Source organism: Microtus pennsylvanicus, chromosome 3, assembly GCF_037038515.1.
Source record: "Microtus pennsylvanicus isolate mMicPen1 chromosome 3, mMicPen1.hap1, whole genome shotgun sequence".
NCBI lineage: Eukaryota > Metazoa > Chordata > Mammalia > Rodentia > Cricetidae > Microtus > Microtus pennsylvanicus.
In genome coordinates this window covers 128,566,054-128,583,242 of record NC_134581.1, presented here as the reverse complement: position 1 = coordinate 128,583,242, position 17,189 = coordinate 128,566,054, and the positions used below count along the sequence as shown (strand labels likewise).

At 38.1% G+C, this 17,189-nt stretch overlaps 1 protein-coding gene across 2 annotated transcripts in view; it reads right to left on the bottom strand.

Moving 5' to 3' along the window:
* Ptbp3 (polypyrimidine tract binding protein 3) overlaps nucleotides 1–17,189 on the bottom strand; it is a 77,942-nt gene that overhangs the window by 11,874 nt on the left and 48,879 nt on the right. For both annotated transcript variants that reach the window (XM_075967111.1, XM_075967110.1), the window contains 5 exons: nucleotides 12,687–12,851; nucleotides 7,579–7,689; nucleotides 6,254–6,428; nucleotides 2,716–2,793; nucleotides 213–352 (listed from right to left, as the gene is read on the bottom strand). In XM_075967111.1, coding sequence (XP_075823226.1) covers nucleotides 213–352; nucleotides 2,716–2,793; nucleotides 6,254–6,428; nucleotides 7,579–7,689; nucleotides 12,687–12,851 — 669 coding nt within the window. The remainder of the gene's footprint in view (nucleotides 1–212; nucleotides 353–2,715; nucleotides 2,794–6,253; nucleotides 6,429–7,578; nucleotides 7,690–12,686; nucleotides 12,852–17,189) is intronic.

Sequence of the window (17,189 nt, the reverse complement as noted above, 5' to 3'; positions counted from 1 at the left end):
TAAATAGAGCCCAATTTTAAAACAAGTTTATTTACAGTGTAATAAGGACAGTTTATTCTGTTAAAGCACTGTTTTGTTTCTATATATTCTGGTGATACATTTTATTTAAAATCCTTAAAACAGATTTAAGCATTTTAACACAAACCTAGACTACATGTAAGAACCCACCATCCCACTTCCTGAAAGACTACTTAGACCACTTCTCAACTTACATCAGGATTGAGGTTGGTGACAAGCAGAACAGAATTCCCTGGTATGCCACTTGTCCCAGGAATGGCCATCCTTCCAGTGACAGCAGAGGAGGTGAGTGTGAGGGGACCAAGGGCTCCAGGAACAGCTGGGACAGACAGACCTTTTAAAACACAAAAATATCCTCTTACATTATAGTTATCTGGAGAATAACATTTGATAGATACAACTTAAGCAAAGTAATTGAACATTTTAAAAAAGTATACAGATTATCATAAAGGCTATCAAAGAACAGCTTTTCTTTCCATAGTCTGTTTGAAAGATGAGTTCCTTATTTGTTGATATTATTTTTAATTAATACCATTCATATTGGCTCTACATAGTAACTGGACTCATTGGTCTTAAAAATCAATTAAGCTTCACAGAAAGCCTATCACCCGGGACCACTTTTCTATCCAGTACCTTCATGTCAAGTGGATGTAATTTTCATATTGACCACAAATAAAATCAGCTATATATTTTACCTAATTTTTATATGACACACATATGTAAATATATTACAGATATTAATATATAGTCCTTCAACCAAAGTATCAAATGTATGCTTACATGTGAAAATATTTTTAACTGTGTAAAGTGCTATATATACAGATTATTATCAACAATAAGTTTATCTTGTTTTAGAATTTTTACTGCCCAGAATATTCTTAAACTATGGCAAAGAATTATATATTGACACTATATTTAAAACAGCACTTTCTCAGAAGTTCCACTACTTCTATCTTTGCTTTAAAAGAACTTAAGGACACAGGAACCTCTGGTACTATAAAAGGAGCCAACTTATTTATCTATCTTACTGTACCTGGAATGAAACCAAGGCCTCGTGTGTTAGGCACACACATCTCCCGTCTCATTTTAGCTCTTTTGGTTTAACATTGTTTATATTTATCTGATTGCTCTAATTTACATCCTGCAATTAAATTGCAACAGACTTGAAATTCACCTTATTTTGTTTGACAATATAAGAATTTTAAGACTGTGCAGATGGCATTCTCCAATTGAATGCCCTTGGAAGGGAGGGGGCGAGGGATAGGGTCACTTTATATTTCTGGCTGGCCTGGAACTCTGAGATCCTCCTACCTCAGTCTCCTGACTGCTATACATGAAGGTGTGCAACACCAAACCTAGCTTGAATTCTTTGTACAGGAAATTTTTTCCTTCATATGATCTATTTCCCATGCCCTTCTAATTCACCTTGCAATTTTTGCTACTATGTATAAATCAGTCATATATCCACTAAAGGTAGAACTACAGTGATGTGGGAGTCCCCTCTGTATGCTGTGATTACCATAATGAATAAAGAAACTGCTCTGGACCTAGAGCAAGGCAGAACTTAGGTAGGCAGGGAAAGCTAGGCTGAATGCTGGGAGAAAGAAGGGCAGAGTTAAGAGTTAGAGAGAAGCCATGGAGCAGCTGCCAGAAAATTTGCCAGTAAGTCACCGCTGCATGGCAATACACAGATCAATAGAAATGGGTTAAATTAATATAGTAAGAGTAAGCCAATAAGAGGCTGGAGCTAATGGGCCAAGCAGTGATTTAATTAATACAGTTTCTGTGTGATTATTTCGGGTCCAAGCTAGCCGGGCGGCAGGGAACCAACAAGCGACCTCCCTCCAACACTACAGTGTGTATGTATGTGCTCTGCTTAGCTTTATAAGGCTTATCAAATTGGAAGCATTCATTGGCTTTTTCATCCCCACCATGTACATTACACTGTTTTAAACTTACAGTGTTGTAAATGAGAAATGTAATATGTAAAATCAGATTCATGGCATACACTTCTTAATCACAAACCTGTTTATAGACACAAAATTACCAACTATATGATCAAATAAAAAGTCATAATCAAAGCCAGGTGGTAGTGCACACCTTAAATCCCACTATTCAAGAGGGTAGAAGCAGGAGGATCACTGTGAGTTCAAGGCTAATCTGTCTACAGAGTGAGTTCCAGGACAGTCAGGACTAGTTCCCTTTCTTTATTCCTATTATAGCGGAAAAAAATGCATTTCTTGAAATAAATGACACTCATACCCTTCACTGATATATACTCTTCAGAACTCATGAATGGTTAAACATTGTTGTTTACATTTTTATTGTCTATGCTGCCTTCAAAGTGTCGAAGAAACAAAGACAGTAAAAACCAGGTCTGTTCACATAACAAGCTTATCAATAAGGAAAGCAGCAGATCATATACACCATTTAGTAACCTGATAAAGGGTAGTTTAATGTAATTAATCCATAGTTATTTGTGCCAAGAGAAATTGAGTGATTTAAAACAAAATACTGAGTGCACAGTGAAACTAGAGAGAATTGTTTGTAAATAGAAAGATGCTTGACCATACAAGTTACTCCATGGTTGTTACACCTTAAGGCCTTTATTTTAAATTGTTCAAATTTTGGTGAGCTCCTAGAAAACAAAGAATTTCATTTAAAGAAACATTTCAAATTCAACCTGAAAGGATTCACCTGTAGCTTGAGGAAATCCAATGGTGGGGGCAAATCCAGCAGCCCCTGCATATGGAGAGGAAATTATACCTGGTGCACCTGGGAAGAAGAGAGGCTATAATAAATAAAGAGAGGCTAACTATGCTTACCAACACAATATGAAATGCCTATATAAAAATACATTATAAATGGAACTGAACCATTATGGAATCATAGTTGTTCAGTAGGTAATCCCTACAGTATAAAAGCCTTGCTATCTAGAGAGGTTGAGCCCTTTCAACTGGTTCAAGGATGAAGAACAGAGCTTATCTATTAAGTCTGGACTAGGCTAAGATTCTGGTGTTTATCTAGAGGCATTTTTTTTTTCCTGTATGAAAAGCCATTAAGTGTTTGTTAATGTATTGAAGTAGTACTGGGATGATGAGAAGAAATAATGAAGCTGGACATTATGGCACAGGCTTTTAATTCCATTACTGAAGCAGGAGTGTCATGAATCTAATGTGTGATTTTGTTTAAACAAACAAACCTGAGATAAATTTTTGTCATTGAAATTTAAAAGATACAAGTATGAATTACAGAGATTCACATGCCGAGGGTCCTCCAGGTATATAATACAGCAAGTGGACTAAGGAAGCACCACAGAGACTTCACTAGGATGGTTCAGAGAAGACATCTCTGGAAGTTAAGGGAAAGTTTGAGCTAGACAGTATGTTACTGCGAAGTATGGTGCTGTATATTTGGACAAGCAATGCCACTCTTTCCTTAGGAAGCCTGGTGACAGTGTCAATAAAACAGGAGTCGGTTCCAAGGAAAGAATCAAGTGTGAAATGACTGTAAGATACTCAACTGGAAACAGCATGGCAAACTCGGAATTATTATAAGCAACATACAGACTTGTAATTATGCTGACTTAACTTTGAGTGCCTACAGACGAAAGCTCCGGTTAAAAGGGCATAAGACAATAGGGTGGTCAGGCCTAAGGTGAAGGGAGGAAAGTATCCTATATCCTATAGAGAAAGACAACAGCTTTAGAATGGGAAAACAGTGATCCCTGGAACCTTATGAAATACACTGAAAATGTGAGAAGGCCTTTCAACAGAAGTTACACAAGAAATAAAGAGAAGGGAACAGTTTTCAGGGACTAAAAAGATATGAGATTGCAAAAATCCAAGCAAAGAAGGAGCTGTTTCCATTTGTATTTCCAGATGGAATAATCTGTAAGAAATCAGCCTACGTATTTTTTCATCTTATTAAGAGATCACACAAAATCCTAAGAAAAAATGGCTGGAGACCATTAATAGTTACTCATAATAATTAAGAATAGGTAATCTGCACACATCTGAAAAATGTCCCATGACAGAAACTAAGGTAATACAAATTAAGACAATACCTGCTTCAAAGCCATCATGCACTATGGAAAGTTTTCCCAACTAAAGAAATACTAAGTAGCCTGGTGTGATCATTCCGCATTATATATCATGTACTTACTTACTACATTTTTTTTTTTTAAAAAAAAAATAGCATTAAGAGGAGGCAAGACGGTTAAGACAGTAAAGTGCTTGCCTTGTATTTGATCTCCGGAACTCACATTAAAAAGCTGAGCCCACTACCCTAAGCCCTCCACAGACAGATAGAAGCAGATACTCAGCACTGGCCAGTCAGCTTAGCTTAACTGCTGAATTTCACACCAGTGAGAGATCCTGTCTTAAAAAGAAGGTAGATGAACCAGTTGATGGTGGTGCACATCTTTAATTCCAGCACGCAGGAGGCAGAAGCAGGAGGATCTCTGTGAGTTCAAGGTCAGTCTGGTCTACAGAGTGAATTCCAGGACAGGTATCAAAGTTACACAGCAAAACAGTCTTGAAAAACCAAAAAAACCAAACCAAAAAGAAACAAAAACAAACAAACAAACAAACAAAAAACCCAAAACAACAAAATAAAAAAGGTAGATGGTGCAGATGGTGCCTCCAGAATGATCCCTAAGTTTGTTCTATGGCCTCCACAGGCAAGTACATATTTGCACATGCTAGTAATGTTGGGGGTATTATTTTAAGATGTGTTACTTTTGTTTATGTTGCACTTGTTTAACTCTGTGAAGCCGTGATCCTCTGCCTGTCTATAACACTTGCTAGTCTAATAAAGAGCTGAAAGGCCAATAGCAAGGCAGGAGAAAGTATAAATAGAAGAAATCTGGAAGAGAAGGAAGACTGAGAGAGGAGGAGGGCTCAGGGGACAGCTACACAGCAAGCCACAGAGTAAGAAACAAAAAAAGGTATACAGAAATAGAGAAAGATAAAAGTCCAGAGGCAAAAAGTTAGGTGGGATAATTTAAAGTTAGGAAAAGCTGGCAAGAAACAAATCAAGCTAAGGCCGGGCATTCATAAGTAAGAATAAGCCTCTGTGTATAATTCAATTAGGAGCTGGGTGGCAGGCCACCCCAAAAAGCCAAAATAGTAAAAAGAGTAAGACAACTACAAGTAAGTACACACACACAAATACAAGAAGTGCCATTAAAAGTTTTCATTATTGAGTTGGAGAAATGGCTCAGTATATTAGTCTGATAATTTTCAAGTTTTTAGAAAAAAATAGCAATATATTATTTTTGTAATTGCAAAATTTCAAAAGTTCTATTTGGTTTAGATACTGCAGTATAGGTATTGATTTCCTTATTTTGACAAATGAATTTTATTTATGTAAGAATACTGATTGCCAAGCATGTTGGCTCAAACCAGTAATCCTGATTAGAAGGCTGAGGAAGACTGCTGTGAGCTCAAGGCGATCCTGGGCTACTCTGTCTCAAATAACACAAAATACACACACACAAACATTCAGTGAATATTTAGATGTCAAGTCTATCATATTTATAACTTACTCTCCAACAGTGTCAAATGGGAGACAAAGCTATAAATATACATAAATACAACTGGAAATGATAAAGTAAATGAGGTGTGATGCTAACAATTGAGAAATAGTTATTTGTGCTTTTCCTACAGCTTACGTTATTTTAAAAACAAAGCCACTTAAATTAGTATAAACTTTTAGAATATAAGTAATAATCTTTTGTTTTGAAAAAATATTTGTTTTTTGAAATAGGCCCCCTTCATGTAGCCAAGGATACCCTTGAACTCACAATCCTTGTCTCAGCCCCCTAGGTACTGGGTACATAAACTACCATACCAGCAGGTATAAGTAAATACCACTATTTAAAAGAAAAAAAAAAAAAGATTTTTTTCAAGAGCACTTAATTCTGCTTAGAAATCTGCATATTTAAAATCAAGGCTACCATTAAGATAAATAATTTAAAGTAAATACGTAGCTTTTGGGTAATATTAATGTACTAATGTTAGAAAATAACATGGAACGCAATTTCATACTTTTAGGTGTTTTGTGAAGTAACAGAATTATTTCATATTAAGGTTTAATATATGGGCATATTCCTTTAGAACATATGCTTTTCTTTAGAAGTCCCAAGAGAACCCAAGAAGAAAAAGGCTGACATAATAAGTAAAACTTGTAACTTCAGAAAATTTGCTTTGTGACTGAAAAAGGAACTACTCACCAAAAGCAGCAGCCATAGGAGGTTCAAGGGGTGGCTGACCATCACCAGTAGGAAGGTCTATGCGAGTAAAGTCTCTGCTTTTGTCATTATTATATTTCACATTAAGGCTGGTGAGTTTGGAGAAGTCAATACGCAGAGTGCAGCATGCATTATAGATATTCTGGCCATCCAAAGCCTAAAGTAGATGAGACAGGGACTGGTGTTTTGTCAAGACCACACAACTCACTGAGCACTCTCTTCTTTGAGACAGCAGCAATCCAACATTAAGCAAAGTGCAAAGGACAAAATGCCAAAGACTTGGGAAGTTTACTTTTATTATCTGAAGTGGTCACACCAAATGAAAAAAGAAAATATAAAGGCTTGGAACTATTGCATAAAATTATAGAAACACTATCATGGCTACTTTGCCCACAGTAAATATTTAAAGGCGTTAATTTCATGCTTCAATTTCATTTTAGTATAATTTATTTGGGTGAATATAAGGTATTGATGAAATACCACTGTAAATAGTATGCTAATCATAATATATAAATATATGTAAATTATTTGCCATTTTTTTTGTACTTGCTTTTTTGAATAAAACACAAAGGGAGTCACTTGTGACCAATGATCAGTAATCCGTCCCTTTACTATAATAAAATTACCAGTGGGCTACTTGTGGCTACAGTCTGCTTTCACAAATAGTCAAATTTATAAAAACAGACACAAACCCCAAAGAATATGGCAGCTGTATAATGAACATGCAGCTGGAGGGTGCAGTAGATGAAAAGGCTGTATTTCCCAAACAACAACAAAGCAAAATTAAAGTTGACGAAGCTCTCCAAGAGCGCTGTATCTAATGATCATGTGTTTTATTTTGTCTCATTAAAACAAAACCAAAGATTCATGCACTTAAAAAATAACATAAATAACAGCACCATATTTCTTAAGTTTTAATGTCTTTACTAATTCAGAGCTCAATAACAATGAGAGTTGAATATGGTTATAAAAGTAGTGAAATCAATCTCTGCCTGAATGGAGACAAGTAAACGAAACCACAAGGTCAAATATCTGCTTAGCAGTCAGATTGCATGAGGAGTGCTAAGTTTAAGTACAGATTTTAAATGTGACGAACAGCAATGGGTCTCAGAGATCTGAGACATAAGACTAAAGCTGCTTCCAATGGGAAAGCAGTAAGTTTTAGCTTAGAAGGGAACAATACAGCTTACAATGATATGATCAAAAGGCAGATTTAATTAAACACAAGATAAACTGGAGCAAGTGAGACGCGAAGGTTCTTCAGATGTCTCCAAAGCAAATGACTAATAATAAAAAAGTATAATTACCATTTTGGCATAATGTGCATTCAGTGGGTCAGCATACTGAAGCAGGGCTTGAAACTGATTATTCTTTGTAAAGGTGATAATCTTCAAGACTGTGCCAAATTTAGAAAATATCTGAAAAAAAGGGTTTAAAACAATCTCTTGTTCTGTAGCTCAGTCAAGCTTCAAATTCATGATCCTCTTACCTCATCAATGAGTCATATTAATATATAAAATACAAATAATTTTCTCCATTAAAATTTCTGGGACAAAAATGTCTCAAAACAAGTATAAGGTGTTAATATCTCAATACCTATGCATGATCCTGGCACACAACAGGTACTCAAATATTTAACTAAATTTTTGTTTTGATTTGTTTTGTTTTGTTGGGACAGTTTCTCTGAAGCTTTGAAGCCTGTCCTGGAACTCACTCTATAGAACAGGCTGGCCTCAAGGTCACAGAAATCCACCTGTCTCTGGATTTCTGGGATTAAAGGCACGTGCCGCCGCCACCCACAATTTTATGGTATGTACAAATGGTACAATTCTAACAGAAGGATATAATAGCAATTAACTGATAGTTTGATACAATGATGCTCACCAGTGTGTGAATTAAAACAAGAAATCAAATGAGTCAATGATTAATTTCACCCCTGTAAGTCACCAGCTACTTCTGGAGGCTTTTAGAGGCAGAAACAGGAGTTCAAAACCAGGCTTGTTCAAATTACAAGATACTTTAAGTACTGGCAAGTTAAAGAGCAATAAAAATTTCTGCCTTTATTAAGGCAATAAACAGGCAAAGGAAACCGTGTTTGGTTATATATTATAAGTATTAAAAGAAAAATAAGAGGAAGTGAGATTAAATAGAATGCACATTAGAGCAAAATTCAAGCCAGCTCCAACTCCTCTAGCAGGGTGCTGGTTTGAGTAAGAACGGCCCCCTTGAATATTTGAATGCAGTCACCAGGGAGTGGTACTACCAGAAAGGATTAAAAGGACTGAGAGGTGGGACCTTGCTGAATGAAGTGTCACTGGGGGTGGGCTTTGAGGTTTTAAAAGTCCATGCCAAGCACAGGGTCTCTCTTTTCGCCTACAGATCAGAATGTAGCTCTTAGCTACTGGTCCAGCACTTGCTTGCATGCAGCCTGGTCCACACTGATGATCAGGGGCTAAACTTCGGATACTATAAACAAGTCCCCAATTAAATGTCTAAATGTCTTCTTTTATAAGAGTTGCTATGGTCTTGGTGTCTCTTCACAGCAATAGACCAATGACTAAGTCAGGGTGAATGAGATACAGTGTTGAGGGAGCGGACTTAAAGTAATGAAGACTTTTTAAGGACAAAACATTTGAGATGACCAAATGATGGAAATCCGCCAATGAACTTTGTAGAATAAGTATGACAAGCCCAAGAAACAGAAAGGGAAGTAAAGATAGGGCTAAGCGGGAGAACAGAAAACACAGAGATAGACAGAGTTCCAGAAAAGCCAAGGTGTTAAAGAATAATGTTAGGTACTGTGGGTAAGTAAATGAAGAAACACTTATATGTAAGAGCTTTGGTAAACACTTCCCATTGCACTGGGAAGAAGTAAACAAGGACTTCTGTAACTAAAGACTGAGTCTTACTCCAACTGATAGTTTTGAAAATTGAAAAGTCCTGCTCACATAGGAGTCCATAATCTTCTATATGAAAAAGAAAGTCTGCTACTACTTGGGGGAAATGGTAACCTAACTATAGGTCATGACCTCATGAAACTGACTAAGGTACCTGATGGGGGTGGCAATGTTGAGTCACAGAATCAAAACTATCTTTTCTAAGATATATAAAAGCTATTACTATTACAGAAGCAAACACAAATACTCTGCTGATCGGTCACAGAGGTCATTATCTTCATGAAATAAACAGTAAAAGACCAGTTACAACTCAAGCCTCCAGTGTCTTGACTGTTAAAATGCTACTCTGTTCAATAAACAGAAAACAAATTTAATAGAATAATGAAACCAACTACTAAACCACTTTTAGGGAGGGACACCGGTAGCTACAAACACCACTGTTTAAATTCCCTAGGAAACGCTTCCAAGGTACACTTCATTTTAAAACTGGTACTCAATTATTGAAAGGAACACATTGGTACAACTAATTCCGTATTTATGATTTATATTCATAGCGAAGAACACATTGGGAAATGAGTAAAAGTCCTACCATAAATTGAAATGCTGATGATGGAAATTAAAAGAGTATCTAAGGGCCCAGCTTATTTATAATGTTTGAATTTAGATAAGATGTATTTCAGTGTTAGAATATATACACACCCACCTCACAATTCTTCAGTCATATAGATTCAAAGGCACGTGTGGTAGTTTGGATGAGCATGCCCCCAAAGTCTCAGATATTTGGGTACTTGGTTCCCAGAAATTGGTATCAGGGAGTGGACTACTATGGTGACAGACCTGACCATGCTGGTTTTTTTTTTCTTTTGTGAAAGACTTTGGGATTCTGCCGGGCGGTGGTGGCGCACGCCTTTAATCCCAGCACTCGGGAGGCAGAGGCAGGCGGATCTCTGTGAGTTCAAGACCAGCCTGGTCTACAAGAGCTAGTTCCAGGACAGGCTCCAAAACCACAGAGAAACCCTGTCTTGAAAAACCAAAAAAAAAAAAAAAAAAGAGAAAGAGAAGAAAGGAAAACAAAAGTTGTTTGCAAATGTAGTTCAAGGGGTCAAGGGGGCCTAGCTTCAGCATAAAGTGAGCAGCTAAACACAGCAGTGTCATCCATGTGGTTCTGGCTTTAGAGTCGTGAAAGAGGCATGAATAAAGATTGTGGGATCTTCTTATGGAGTTTAGGAGAAACCACGGAAGCCAGGAAATGTGTGGCGGGCAGGACAGGCCCCACACGAAGGCCCTGAGAAGGTAACAGTTGTGAACGGCACTGGAGATAGCAAGAGGTTAGACATGCTGGAGCTGTAAGATATCTGCCAAGGAAAGCTGCACATGGCGAATGAAACAAGACCAAGTAAGAGACGCCCAGTTGGAGGGATGGAGTCATCTAAGTTCTCTGACACTGGACATGGAGCTATAGGATTTTTGGAATTAGTCCTCCTGGGTTTCAGTCTTACTCTGGTTTATTTTTTCCTCCCTATGCCTCCATTACTCCCTTAGGGAGTTATTCTGTGTCACTACATAATCTGTTTTCTGGTTTTATAGGGGATTAAAATTAGAGACTTTAGTCTTAAGAGACTCTGAACTTTGGACTTTTGAACACCATGCTTCAAGGTGGAAAGGCTCCACCCGAACCAGGCAGCTGCAACACTTTGTCTGGCCTAAGAGGTTCTCTTTAACTGCAAAAGATTCCACAATCCTTTTACTCAGGGGCCCTTCATAATGCTAAAGCCAGAACCCTGTGGTTAACACTGTCCTAGTCAGCTGCTTCCTCGGGATGGAGCCTGACCCACTTGAACCACATGAGACTGAAAGATTACGGGATCTTTTGAAATTGGATAAAATGCATTTTACATTATAAGCCACAAGTCTATAGTGGCCAGAGTGGACTGTGTTGGTCTGAAAGACAATGGCTCTTATAGGTCCTACAGGCTTCTGTTTGAGTATCCCCGTGTTGGTGGAACTGTTTGGGAATGATTAGTAGGATGGCTTTATTGGGAAAAGTATATTCAGTTTTACTCACTAAAAAATTATGTAAGTAGGTGACCCTCCATTTGTAAATTTTAAATATCACTAGTCCTATTTAGTGGATTATCTTTGATAAGACAGCTTACATCTATTAGTAAATTATCTACAAAGATTACACTGAATATAAGTGATTACCTAACAATGCATATCATATATCTGTGTATGTACTAAAGCTTAACTTCCCTTCAAAATTTACACACACACACACATTTGGGGGTGGACAGGGTTTCTCTGTGTAGCTCTGTCTATCTTCAACTTACTCTGTAGGCCACGCTGGCCTCGAACTCACAGATACACCTGCCTCTGCCTCCTGAGTGCTGAGATTAAACGTGTGCACCACCACTGCACTGCCAAATATTTTTATTTATGAGTGTGTATGTGCACCATGATAATAATAGACTAAGAAGCCTCTGAAACTACAAGCAAGCACCAAATCCAACGTTTTCTTTTATCAAGAGTTGCCTTGGTCATGGTGTCTCTTCAGAGTAATCACTCTGAAGAATAATTCCATTTTGTTGGTTTTGATGTGGGATTTTGTTATTAACAAGCCATTACATCTGGTTAAAATTAGAATTTCTCACCCACTGTTCTCCCTCCAGTGTTTGGTATCATTATCATAATTATTGGTACGAGGAACTGAACATTAAGACCGCATGCATGAAAGTTTTTCATGCCACATGGGCTCTACAATTCAGCTACATCCCAAACCTTGCCACTTTGATGCATCTTTGTAAATCACAAATTCCAAACTAGGCTGGGTGTATTAACATACCGTTCAATACCAGCACTCAAGAAGCAGAGACAGCAAATACCTCTGTGAGTTTGAGACCAGACTGGTCAATAGTGATTTCCAGGATAGGGCTATAAAGGTCAATTCCCGTCTCAAAATAAATAAAGGAAGAAACTTAGGGGGGGGGGGCTGTCAAAAATACCTGACACAATTTCTTCTATGCAACAGGGTGGTAGGTCTTTTATTATTTAAGCAGATAATGAAAAGAAAATATCAACCAAATTGGTAAGGAACAGATCTAGGGTGGGGGAGGGGGAGAAGGAGGTTACTGTATGTAGTGTTGCTGTGCTGTAGCTCACTGTGTAGGCCAGGCTGGCCTTGAACTCAGAGAGCTGCCTGCCTCTGTCTCCCAAGTGCTGGAATTAAAACAAAAAAACAAAAAAAAAACAAAACAAAAGGGCGGTGGTGGCGCAAGCCTTCAATCCCAGCACTCGGGAGGCAGAGGCAGGCGGATCTCTGTGAGTTCGAGACCAGCCTGGTCTACAAGAGCTAGTTCCAGGACAGGCTCCAAAACCACAGAGAAACCCTGTCTCGAAAAACAAAAAACCCAAGTGCTGGAATTAAAGTTCTGTGTTATCACACCCAACTTAAAAAACAGATGTTAACTAAATTTAGGGAATCATAGTCGATTCTTCTTTCAGAAGAGTTTCTTTCTTACCTGATGAAGAACTTCCAAAGTGACAGGGTAAAATAGGTTTTCAATAATTATCCGGAGCACAGGACTCTGCCCAGGTAGCACTGTGCCTTCACTGGAAGGAGCTCCAGGAAGGGACAGGTTTCCTGACTGTACAGCACTGACAGCCTGCAGTGCAGCTTGGGCTCTCTAGAAAACAAGCCAAAACAAGAAAAAAGAAAAATTACCACTTTTGATCACAGAAGCAGTGAATGGATCCTGAAGCCGAGATGACATAAAACAAACTCGTTTCCATATACTTTATCTGGATGCACATCTCCCAACTTATAGAATTTAAGTTTTCAATTTGCTTGATCGGTCTTTCTTTTTTTAAAGATGGGGCTCAGGAGATGGCTTGACCAATCAAGTGCTTGTTATATGAGCATAAGGACCTGAGTTTGACCCTGAAAACTCACATGAAAAAGCCAGGAACAGTGGTGCATGTTTTTAGTCCCAGCATTATTGCTTAACAATTCAGTTCTAAACCCTTTGGATGGCTTAAAACAAGTGTAAATATGACTGGTCTGTGAGTGGGGAAAGCAGGCCTGCCACAGAATATAATCAACAAGCAGAGGAGCAAATCCATAGCCAGGGCTGCCTTGCAAAGGGAAACCAGGACCTAAAAAACAGGGAGGGAGGCAGGGAGGAAGGGAGGGAAGGGGTATAGGGGTGTGTGTAAGTACCTTCAATGTTAATGTCAGCTATCACCTGAAGAGCATGCTGGAGCTCAAGGAGTTAGAAGGGTGCCCACAATGATATAGGAAGCCAGTGCAATGAAGATGACCTGAGCAGGGTGAAGAGGTCCGTGGAGAGGGCAAGAGGCTAGAATGTGATCAGGCTAATCACTCAGTTAGCCTGGCATGGAGTGTTAGTGTACAAGCAAGCTTCTAATATATTTCCACTGAAATGAAATAAGGAATTCTAAAAAGCAGCTGGTTCAGAGCTGTGGCAGGAACTGCAGAAGGCAGGTGTGAAATAATTTTGATTTTGTAGTATTTTTGTTAACTTTCCAGAATGTAGAAATCAATAAAATTATAAAGGTGGTATGTCAAAAGGATACAGAAGACAACTTGAAAGGATTCCCACTGGCCCAATCCAAGAAATTTGAGCATCAAAGGTCATCCACAAAATAAACAGAAATGCTTTTAAATCCATAATGCTAACAACTGACAGTTAGTAAAGAACAACATTTATGATATCTCCAAATGCCTGTGAATGAGATATTATTTCTTCCCTCTAAGTTGGGCCCTCCATATCTGCAGGCACGACAACTAAACAAAGGAAAAAACTTCCATCTATACACACACTCCCTAATAAAATAAGAACTTTGGAGTTTCTGCTGGAATCAAGTCTTGTTATTATGTAGCTAAGGCTGGTCGGGAACTTGTCATCCTCCTTCCAGAGTGCTGGGTATTAACAACTAATTACCCAGTATTCACGCTGCACTGGGTATTTTAAGTAATCTAAGAGGCGATGTAAAGTATACACAGCAATGTGTGCTTATGGTACATACAGCTATTACACCATTTTATGTAAGAGGCTTTAGCATCCTTGGACTTTAGAGTCCAATAACAGCTAAGCAACCTACCACCCTTCTCAAGGAATAAAAGGAGAAGTATAGGAACTCCATAGTACAGAAGTCTAGCAAACATGACTGTGTCACTTCTAGATGTATTTGGCAAAGATAACATATCCTGAATTGAAACAAAAGGAAATATAAGACCAACAAAAGTTGAGGGACATTTTGGGAAATAAACTGCCTTTCATTTTCAACCATGTTAAGGACATCAGATTAAAATAAAAGAATCTGTCTAAAATGACTAGAAAGACATAAGCAAACGGAATGCATACATGAACCTAACTATACCAAGTATTATTAGGACAATGAGCAAAACACAAACGGGACCTACAGATGGCAGGAGTAATGTACCAATATTTAGTTTTTCTTTTTGGAGTCCAGAAATAGGTACTGAACTCAAGGCCTCATGCACAACAGGCACCTGAGCCTTTTTGGGGGTACTTTTTCACTTCAAGATAAAGTCACACTAAGTTACTTGAGCTGGCATTAAAATATATGTGGGGTCTCAAAAAACCTTGAACTCATGATCCTCCTGAGTAAATGCGATTACAGGTCTGTGTCACCAACCCAAACCGGTGTTCACTACCTTATTCTAGTTGGTAGAAGAAACACCCACACCCCCATTTGTAGGAAGTATACATAAAACAGTCAATACTGAAGGACCAGGTGGGTCATACACTCACAAAAAAAGGCCTGAGAAATGTATTTTTTCCATTTGTAACTCCCTCAAAACTTACACTAGTTAAAGATGAAGTGAAAGGATAGTAAGTACCACCTGCTCGATCGTATAACATTAACTGATTTAGGGCTGAACTTCTGGCATTGGAAAAAAATTGGTATACTCTTCCCTAAGGAAGACTTTCTTTAGCTCTCAGCATTCCTTAGTGCATGGTTCTTGGTGCGTGATGGAGGCCTTGTGCACCTCACCCCCAATGGAGACAGGGTTTTATTATACAGCCATAGTGCTGTGTGATATTAAGCTCTTTGGACTCTTTTTCAGGGCCCGCCACCCAGCTCCCACATGAATCACACATGGAGGCTTATTCTTAAAAATGCCTGGCATTAGTTTGGCTTGTTGCTCGCCAGCTTTTCTTAAATTTTCCCAACTACCTTCTGCCTCTGGGCTTTTCATCTTCTTTATGTCTTACTTTCCTTCTTACTCCGTGGCTGGCAGGGTGACCGGGTGGCTGGTGCCTGATGTACTCCTTTCCTTGTTCTCTTTTTGCCCCTTACTGCTTGCTCCTTCTCCTTGTTTCTCCTATTTATCCTCTCTGCCTTCAGGCCCACCTATCCTTGCTCTTGCCTCATTATTGGCCATTCAGTTCTTTTTTAGGACCATCAGGTGTTTTAGACAGGCAAAGACTCACAGCTTCGCAGAGTTAAAAAATAATGCAGCCTAAACAAAAGTCACACACCTTAAAATAATATTTCCTAACACACAGCTAGCCTCAAACTCAGTCTAGTGCTGAAATTACAAGTTCCTTCATACTAGCCATATTTACTTAAGAATGTTAATAATTTGAAAATTGTGTGTGCAGCAAAACAAAAAATTTACAAATTAAATATGGTTTTCATTTTCATACACTATATTCAATTTCAAACTATTAGTCACAGAATTGCTAATTTAAATAATTGATGGTAGTTTTAATTTTTTGCTTATAATTTTCTAATGTGAAATGCTTGAGTGTTTAGCTTTTTGTTACAATGAACTTTGTTAAAATTAAAAGGACATTTCTCAAACTTGGGAGCCTTTTACTTACTTTCTGTATTCTTAACTCAACAAACCCCACCACCACCACCACCTTGGTTTTTTGAGACAAGGTTTCTCCATGTAGCTTTGGAGTCTGTCCTGGGACTCTGTGGAAAAGGTTAGCCTCGAACTCACAGAGATCTGCCTGTCTCTGGGATTAAAGACGTGCACCACCACCACCTGTCAGCAAATCCCATTTTTTCACACTTGTATTTGTTCTTTTTCTTTTATATTTTGATTTTTTTCAGAACAGGGTCTGGAACTCATTATGTAGAACAGGTGTTCTTGAACTCAGAGATCTGCCTGCCTTTACCTCCCATGAGCTAGAATTAAAGGCATGCACCACTGTGCCTGCCTATGAATATGCTCTTTGTCTATCTTAAACAGTTAATTCGTTCCTTACAAGTTAGAAGAAAACCTCTTTTTAATATTCAGAATGCTTCATAAATTTGTATGTGTGCAGAGGCCATACAAATCTCTGCATAAATTCCAACATTAGTACACATGCTGAAGTGACAACAATCCTTTTAAAAATGCTAGTCTACAAACATTTTAATAATGGTTTTTTATATAATGCAATTTTTTTACTATCAGATAATACAAAAAACGCCCAATGTTTAGTTCCCAAAGCAACATCACCGCTAACAACAATATGTGAATTAGCCAAACATTTTGTTTTCATTATTACTTCTCAAAACTATTCTCTTATAGCTAATAGCGTGGGGTCCTAGACACCCCTCCCCCAGTCTTGCTTTAAACATGACAATCTACCTCATTTACTACACTGGGAGCGTCTCAGTAAGATTTTATTAGAAAATGAGGATGGTGGTGCTTTTACAGTTTTGAAAACTAACTCAGATTCCATTTGGATCCATGCGTTTGAATTTGAATTGATGTGTATGGAGTGGAGAGTACCGATCAAAAAAGAATCAAGATTAGAATCAACAGGAAAATATTGTATGAACTGCATTCTACACACTCCACAAGAGAGACATGGAAGCTATTAATCAGTGCTATCCTACAGCCAACAGATTCTTATGATAAAGTCAGATTTTACCCTGTTCAATAAAACAGCTATCAGCCACAGTAACTGGGGAGCTGAATTTTTTAAGTAGCTAAATATAAGTCATTATTTCTGCACTGGGTGTTACAGTCCTGG